The sequence below is a fragment of the Anopheles merus genome, chromosome 3R (assembly GCF_017562075.2).
Source record: "Anopheles merus strain MAF chromosome 3R, AmerM5.1, whole genome shotgun sequence".
Lineage (NCBI taxonomy): Eukaryota > Metazoa > Arthropoda > Insecta > Diptera > Culicidae > Anopheles > Anopheles merus.
The window spans coordinates 49980028-49989110 of record NC_054084.1 but is presented as its reverse complement, the minus strand read 5'-3'; the positions used below and the strand labels follow the sequence as shown (position 1 = coordinate 49989110).

General features: G+C 39.7%; 1 protein-coding gene across 1 annotated transcript; it reads right to left on the bottom strand.

The window, feature by feature from the left end:
* Positions 1-4433: 4433 nt before the first annotated feature.
* Positions 4434-8711, bottom strand: LOC121597664 (golgin subfamily A member 6-like protein 6). Its single transcript, XM_041923583.1, has 2 exons — positions 8613-8711; positions 4434-7226 (listed from the first exon to the last, which is right to left on the bottom strand). The coding sequence occupies exons 1-2, from the start codon at positions 8649-8651 to the stop codon at positions 6345-6347; spliced, it is 921 nt and encodes a 306-aa protein (XP_041779517.1). The 5' UTR covers positions 8652-8711; the 3' UTR covers positions 4434-6344.
* Positions 8712-9083: the final 372 nt, after the last annotated feature.

Genomic DNA, 9083 nt, shown 5'->3' with positions numbered 1-9083 from the left:
CTAAATTTTGACTGCTGTGGTGAGGTTGGGGTGAGGGGTGGTGTGGAGGGGAAAATTGGTTGATATTACAAAGATTGTTGTTTCACTATTTGAAACTATGTCACTATGTGAAAAATGACGTCTTCTTCCCTAACATTACATTTTAAAATCCATGTTCAAAACTTAAATTTTTTTACCTTTATTAAAAATGAACTAATTATTGATATTTTTTAGCCAAATGGGAACTATCAATAATTAGTTCATTTTTAATAAAAATTTCGCAGATATTTTGTTTTACCAATGCTTCTGTATTCTGTCTGGATGCGGGTTTTACCTGGAAGTAAACGGGTCATGTGTGAAGTCAGTTCGGTTTTTCTCTATCTGATTAGGAAGCTCGTGAAACTCAGGTAATATGTAGAAGGGGGACACGAGCAAAATTATTGACAGGATCGGATTGTACAAGTTTTTTTCTTCCAACGACTGTGTGGCTACGTAATATATATTGAATTCGTTCCTTTCGGAAAGTTTGTACGAGGACTATGAAGAGAACGCCGTTCGGCGGAGAGCCTGCCATCTTTATGGGATAGTGTAGATAGGATAAGCTGCGAAGTAAAACAAGTTTTTGGAAAACCATTACTTAATGGGTTCACTTTACTACATAGCCACCAACTAGGTGCACACACAGCGATAGCAGCCAGCCGGTTCGTCGATACGCATAGTTGTACTGTCCGATGACTTTCGCGACTATGTGTTGATGCGAAACTTTTAGATGACATAGCAGTTACTTCCAGGTTGATGCACAAGGAACGGAATGAAAACCTCATATATTCGAAAATAAGCAAAGGAAATCGAAAGACAGTGAGAAATAAAGCGGACGCTATTGCGGCCAGTGGCACTGGTTCATTTCCTTCACATCCTAAAACTATTGTTCACATAGTATTCACAGTGGCTAATCAGTCAAATGATATATTTAATCACAAAATCCTGATATTTTTTTGAATTTTTTCTTATATTTTGATTACCTTTGTATGGAACTGTCATTCCTCAACAGTACGGATAAATGGACAGCCGGATAAAAGGTACCCGGATAAACGGCGCTCCACTGTATTCAAATTAAAGTTCAAATTTATATGAACTTTAATCTTAGAATGAGATACCGATTAAATATCGAAAATTATGACTGAATGTGAGAAAATCATTATCTGATAATTTTGTGATAAATAATTTTTTTTTTAAAGTAAAATGGCTTTTAATCTCCGATTGTCCAAATCCACATCCAACGTCCACAACCTCAACACCCTGTAATAATTAGTTGTTAAGCGATTATGACTGTATACATACCCATTGTGTTGGTGTATTGCGGATTGCAGACATTTTGGCTCAAGCAATCCTTTCCTTGATATTTTCAATCCAAGAAAAAATTCAATCCAAATCTTTTTAATCCATGAAAAAAGAAAATATACACATTTTGTGGCATCTGCATCAAAAAGTGTTTTTTTTTACAAAACACTAGTTTGGCCCGATTTTTTCTGTCAGAAAAAATCTTGCATTACATGACGTGCTCTATTTCTATCCTGTCCGAATCGAAGTAATAAAAATATCATCCAGTTGCGTGGTACTAGTACTAATAACACGAAGCCTATAAAGTCCACCATCACCGAGTTGGACGATACGCAAAAATAATAAATCAAAATCATTACATATTAAAACAATTAATGATGTTCACTTAGAAAGAGTGGCAAGCTCCCAAATATATAAAAAAGAAGATGATATGTCCACCTCTTACCCAACACAGGTTTGCGAAGGTCGGACGAATTTTTTACGATAATTTTATTTTAATAGGTAGAAAAAGATGAATATAAAGATGATTTGAAATTATCTGGCGTTTTCATACGTTAATACAATACATTTTTAAATGTAATTTAAGCTTCTTCTTCATGTAATACAAATAGCTTAAGTGTTTATATTGAATGAAATATACATACATACATACAATGAGCCTTAGGGCTGACATTCGCTTCTGGAATGTTTAGTTTACTCTTCAATGATATGTTGCTCTTGTTCTAAAAATTAATATTATTCTCTTTTTATAAATTATGCAACTATACCGTTCCTCCTGATTAATTGTGATATTTTCGTGGGATACATTCTGCAAATATGACACATCAATGGAAAAATATAACTTTAAAGAGCAATCATATATACTGTCTGTATCAATTTATTCTGAACTATAGAAACGTTTTTTAATACTTCTATTATCCATCCTCCACTCTATTTGTAGGTTAGTGTATATAATGTAACCAAGGAAAGGGAGACAGTAACCACAGCCGTTAATTTAAAACATCCAAAACATGACCACGTTTTACGTTTGCATACCCTAACACATTTATTGCATCGAGCGTATTTTAATGCAAGAATAATTTAACGGTTAACAGCAAATAATAGCAGGAATGTCTAGAACAGTGGTTTTCAACCTTTTTGCAACTTTTCACCCCATGTAGGGTGCATGTAGGATTAAATTCCCCCCTCACAAGTTCATGAGCTGGGGGAAAGCGTGGCAACCCATAGTATTTAGCGAAATTTTGATTAAAAATTTTCCCTCAAAGAATTAAAAATTTCCCCTTGGGGAGTATTCCCCGCTGGTTGAAAACCACTGGTCTAGAAGGTGCTCAGCGAAAGAAAACAAAAATAAAAATGATTTTTCTAGATAGTTACTTGTGTTACTGAAATGATTCATAGCATATATAGTCATTTACTGTATCATGTGGTTCTCTGCTGACATCTTATGCGATGTTTCAAACATAACAGTTGTTGGAGCAATTTCTTCCGAATTCATGTACAAACATTTTAAAAAATCATTTGAAAGATCGTATTGGAAATGGATTCAAAAGATCGCCGTACGGGGTTGGGCAGGAAAACATTTTTATTTTATATTTAAACCGAAGAATTTTCATGAAATAGCAGAAATTTGTTTTAATATCAGCAATAAAAAGCTTGTTTAATGTTTATTTTTAGATTTTAATACCAGATGCCAGTGCCCTTTTTTGATGAATTTTCTTTCTGGGTAGTTACACTAATTTTATAAGGACTATATCAACAGGCCGGTCTGGTGGTACAGTCGTCAACTGGTACGACTTAACAACATGCCCGTCATGGGTTCAAGTCCCGAATAGACCGTGCCCCCATACGTAGGACTGACTATCCTGCTATGGTAATAAAAAGTCACTGAAAGCCAAAGCTCACTTTCACTAGTGGGGTACAGGCAGGCCTTGACCGACAGCGGTTGTTGTGCCAAAGAAGAAGAACATATCAACAGGTCTTATTGAAATATTTGTTGGAGTAATTGTACATCTAGAGTAAAAAACAATGTTTTCATTTCTCTCATATTCCAATATTGTGATTATTATCTCTACTACAGTACGATAACTGACCAGCTCTGCGATGATGATGTAAGCGTAATGTAATGTGAATTTGGTTGGCTATATTTCGGGTGCTCAAAACCTTTTATGCATTCATAGCGTTTCGGAAAATTTCTCTCCGTTGATTACGAGCTATGCTGATAGTGCATGTAATCTTTCTGCCTTGCGTCACTCGTTTTTTCATGTGATTTTCCATCAACTCTGACACGTTGGATCATCGTAAGTTATAAAAGTGGAATCTAAAAAAGAAACTGAAAAAAGACTGCGCTACTAAAAAAGACTGTGGCAGCGACACTAAGGGATGACTTTTTTTCGGTTTCATCATCATGTTTTCAACGCAGTGGGATGGAAGTATTCAGCAAGAGACGAGACGTGGGAAAAAGTGGTCGCTGTGAATGCCAATTGCGCGTAAATGAAGATCAAGAGCGGCTATATGCAGCATACGGAAAGAAAAAACGACTCGTGCAGACTGTGAGGCGAGCAAAAAGGCGTGCATTTCCCCATTTACTGCATTGCACTGTCGTTGCTATCGTTGTTGAAGGGCACAACCGTGGCGCATCACAAAACGCGATAATGATTTGTGATTGTTGCCGCATATACGCACCCGGCATCACCAAACGTCGGTAGCGGTTTTTACCCTTTTGGATGGGCCTTTTAATGGAGCGTTTAATAGAAATTCCACTTTCTGCTCATACGCATTTGGGCAACCTGCCATAAAGCATAGCTCAGAAAGCCGCTGGCTCCGTTCGCTTTTTTCTCTTGTTTTATAAAATATTTCATCATTTTACTTTCCATTTGAACCAACAACCCTATTGCGGAATCGACCGGAACCGGAAGCTGCGGTGATGTAGCGCGGGTTTATGTTGGGTTCACATACCACCTGTTTCTCACTGATTTCTTTCGTTGTTCGTACCTCACAGCAGGGACTGAACTGGTAATAGTTGTACGGTGTTAGCGAAGCTTCACCGGAACATTTTTCACACTAACCCACAAGCGTTCCCCTTTTTCCCAACAAATGGATGGATCAAAATGTCGTTTCTTTTTCACAGATTTTTTTTAATTTGACAAATGGAATAACAACTATTTACATGATTATTTACAAAGGTACGATGAGTGATAGTTTGCATGAGGTACTTCCGTTTTGAACGTATGTGTGCGTTGTCACTGGTGTTTTTGTTTATGGTTGTGGTTAAGATTGACAAGGAACGCATTCGCGTATTCGCACTTACTACAATGTGTCCTTTGAAGCGATGTGACAAAAGATACCTTATCTCATATGGCAGATAAACAGTCGCGGTTTGCCTAATCGTTCTAATTTGATTCTTTATGATTTTCTTCTGACTACAACTGCGACCTAAAATTTGATACTCTCAAAAGTATGCATTTTTCCCATCTATTCGCTGACTGACTGGTTGTTTGGCGTGTTACATGGTGGGATAAAGTTATTTGGATTATTCAACAATCATGCGCACATTTTGGCTGAAGTGATTAACTGAAAATGAACAGCAGATTAAATTTTTTTATCATTTTTTCTCATTTCATGCCACATTTGCATCTACCAGGGTCGAAGACGAAGAAGGAAAGTAAAAATGAAAGAGGAAAGTAAAACGCGATGCATCAAATTTCATAAAAAAAACTGGTGTTGTCTATCTCCAATTTTGCAACGAAACTTCCGGATTGTTGTCCATTTGTTCGAATTTAATAAAAAAAGAGCCAATGCCAATGCAATTTGACGTTGAGCGATGTAAGATGGACAAACGGTAAAAAAATTATTGCGTGTTGAGTGTGTAAATTTGATTCGATTTGTACATGCCTGATCGGCACACCGATTCTACAAAGAAAAAAACATGATTTTTATGATGCTCTGATGATCTCATCCCTTGCAAAGAAGGTGCGAGTTGAAAAGTGAAATTAGTTTGAAGTTATCATGTTACATACATGCTAAACTACTCTGTAAATTACGACGAATCTATAGATTATCAATCGTTCAAAATACACATCTTTGAATATTAACCACACACAGGTCAGCGATATTTGCACACTGTGCTGCTGATCGAACAGCATGGCTCTTTTGATTAGGATCCATTTTTCTTCCAACTCCTGACGATGGTTTGGATCAAGTTTGCTAAAACAATCAATCAAGACAGGCTACGCTTTCTCAGTGATCATGAAGCAAAGAAAAAGCCATCATCGCGATGATTGCTGTGTTCGCTTGATTCACGATAATGGTGGCGGAAGGGTTCCTTCTGTCTGCTCTTTTTTTTTTGCTTCTCAAACAAAGCGAGGAAATCATTATTTTTCATCTCAAACCCAGAAACCCTTTTGTACACCCTCATGCTGATGATCTACACGCTCTTCACTGCATTGTGATACGCTGGAGGACGCGGTACGCACATCTTTACGATGGTCTGTGTCATAGGGGAGTGGGTTGGAAAATGAAAATCGAACTCCAGCCCTTAACCCGCGCTCAATGTCGTTCGTGTTACTTCCATTCGGTAGCGGCAGCGAGTTGGACAATTGAGCCAGGTCGGAAGTTGAAACACACAGATACACCAGTCCAGCGTGTCTGTAAATCAACTGAAAGTAGTGTTGGGAACTGCTGCATACGGGCGATGATGTAATATTTCTCCCGTGGGGTAGACGGACAGCTCAACATGCAGATGCGAATGTGGAGAAAAAGTGAAATGAAATGAAATGAATGTTTCTAGACTTGTGCGCATTCCAACAGGCTAGTAGTGAAGAGAGCGAGAAAAGAATGAATTAAACAAAGAAATATCGACTTCAGACGAGGGTACGAAACACGACGCAAAACACAAGTTGAAATCATAACAAACTAATGAGGGAAAGGATAGGAAAGGGGTAAACGGTAGATAACAACAATGTCTATCATGCTAACTACTAGAAAGTTCTACTGGGTGCTTACTAACATCTAGGGTGATTTTCCGACTAATGCCATCCGTGGCTGACTGGTACACAGGCCTTTTCCCAGACCGGTTTCCACACCTTCTTCCAGGCAGGCACCTGGATCTCCTTCCAGGCTGGGACCTTGATCTCTTTCCAATCTTCCTTCCACTCGAGCTTCTTCTCGGTCGCCCACTCCTGTTTCTTTTCGATGCGCCAGATCTCGACCTTCTCTTCCTTCCACAGTTCCTCCTTCTTCTTCACCCAGATCTGCTTCTTCTCGGTACGCCACACCTGCACCCACTCTTCCTTCCATTCTAGCTTCTTCTCCGTTTTCCACTCCTCTTTCTTCACCGTCTTCCAGACTTTCTTCCACAGGGGCTTCCAGACCATCTTCTTCTTCCACAGATCATGGCTCGTGTACTCCCAACCGTGTTCGTCCTTGCCTAGGTACTTTTCGCCAGGAATGCCGACCTTGACCGTATCCGGAACCCAAATCTGTTTCCATTCCGGCACCTGAACTTCCTTCCAGACCGGGACCTGTACCTCACGCCAAATGGGCTTGTTGATCTTTTTCCAGTCCGGTACCTGTACCTCCTTCCAGGCTGGTATTTCAGTTTCCTTCCAGTAGGGTTTCTTGATGATCTTCCAGTCTGGCACCTTCACTTCGCGCCAGATCGGAACTTCCACCACCTTCCAGACCGGGATCTGCTGCTTTTTCCACTCGGACTTCCATACTTCGACCTTTTTCGACTCCCAGACCTTCTTCCAATCCTCCTTCCAGGCCAGCTTCTTCTCCCAAACGCACTTTGGTTCATGGTGGTCGTGACCCTTGTTGAAGAAGAACGGAGCAGGACTTCGTTTTTGTCGAATCGCAACAGAGTCGTCCGCTAGAACCAAAGACACACAGAGACAGCCCACGAAGGCCTGTAAGAAGTGTAAGAAAAGGGGAAGAAAAAGAATAATATATTGCGGCGGTTGAAACAAGCTGAGAGTTAATCATGTCTAGAAAGGTTTAAGCACTAAAAAACTTGTGTTTTTTTTAAGATACGACCATATTTGCCACTGTCTATTATTAAACCCACAGTAGGATAGTCAGAAACGCGTGTGTTACGATGGCAATGGGTTATGGTGAGCACGAAATATAGATTTTATACAGTATGTTTTATTCGCACAAATAATTGCGATGTCCTCAATCCTACAGTGTGGAGTGGTCGGACATAACGGGGCTTGAACCAATGACGGGTATGTTGTGGAGTGCTAGTTAATGACTGGATAGGACATGTCCAAATTGATAATAGATACCACAGGAAAAATTAGATATTTTCACAAACTCTATGAAACTATGTTCTTTTATCAAAAAAAACCGTGTGTTTCTGTGGTAACGAATATGCTGACTGATTTATATCCATGTTTTGATCTTAATTGATTAAAAATACTATATATCTAAAAATCAACCGGTTGGGCCGGTCTGGTGGTACAGTCGTCAACTCAAACGACTTAACAACATGCCCGTCATGGGTTCAAGCCCCGAACACGTTGGACTGACTATCCTGCTACGGTAACAAAAAGTCGCTGAAAGCCAAGCCCACTTCACTAGTGGCTACAGGCAGGCCTTGACCGGCAGCGGTTGTTGTGCCAAAATAAGAAGAAGAAAATGTAAAAATCAAACTTTAAAATCAGGCGTTTTGCTAATCGCTTTATGTCCAGTGCTTGAATTTTTTTTGGAATAAGGATAATAACGTAGTGGGACTACTCTGGGCGGATTATTTGAATCGTTTGCCATTTTCACTGCTATTATAGGCTAGTCACTTCTTATGCAATGCAACTGTATTTGTCACGTATCACGAACTTGTAGTTAATCAGTCGCATAGACTAGAATGTTGAAATCTACTGCGATGATTTTAATGATGTTTTAATGATCGTTCCTTTTTAGCACTACAAGGCAAACAAGCACAAATATGATCAACTTTGAACACCACAACAAATCATTGCGTTCTTCTTTATTACAAACAGTGCGTATAATTAATCGTTCGGCATCCGAAACAACCATAACCCAATTCGCGATCTTGGTGCCAACACAACTATGCTTCTCAAATGTCCGTAGTTGGATATGGTAGGTCCATTTGGATACTGTTGATACTTTGGCGGTTGCAATGACTAGTTCTGACATTGCACTTGTAATTCAAATTTAGAATCACACACTGTATAATACGTACAAACACACGCACACTAATGACTAGCAGATTCATTGATTAGAGCACTTCTTATTCTAGATTCCCGAACCATTAATGCCCATAATAAAACACTAACCAGCAGCGTTAACGACCTCATCTTGAATGGTCGACGCATGGATTTGGTGGTTGGCAAACTAATCCACACACTACACTTCTTGACCACGCTGGTCTTGATACTGTCGATAAATTGAAGAAGATCGTGCATTTTATACCGAAAAAAGGTACAAGTTGCGCGCCTTCCATTTCTCCTGCAAAAACCGAACACATGGTGCAAGTGAATGGGGGCTCTGCATAGGCAGCCGAAGGCTCTAGCTATCCATTGGATACCATAGCTGACGGTTGCAGCGAGGGCTACGAAGTTCTCTAACATGCTCCCCCTCCTATTGTGCACGCTGCCGGTCGGTCGTAGCTTGCTCGCTGATTGAAGTCTCCCCCGTTCATTCAGGTCGAGCGCAGAAGAAAAGCGAAAGCATTCGCCAAAAAAAAAAGCCGAGAAGTGTACATAGGTATGCTGGTTTTCCGCCTTGACGAGCGAGACAGCGTGTGG

Bases quoted from the DNA above. Each gene is read 5' to 3' on its own strand.
- LOC121597664 (XM_041923583.1), bottom strand. From the start codon at position 8,651: ATGCGTCGACCATTCAAGATGAGGTCGTTAACGCTGCTG. The intron at 7,227-8,612 runs GTTAGTGTTTTA...CACTTCTTACAG, and splicing joins TGAGGTCGTTAACGCTGCTG to GCCTTCGTGGGCTGTCTCTG.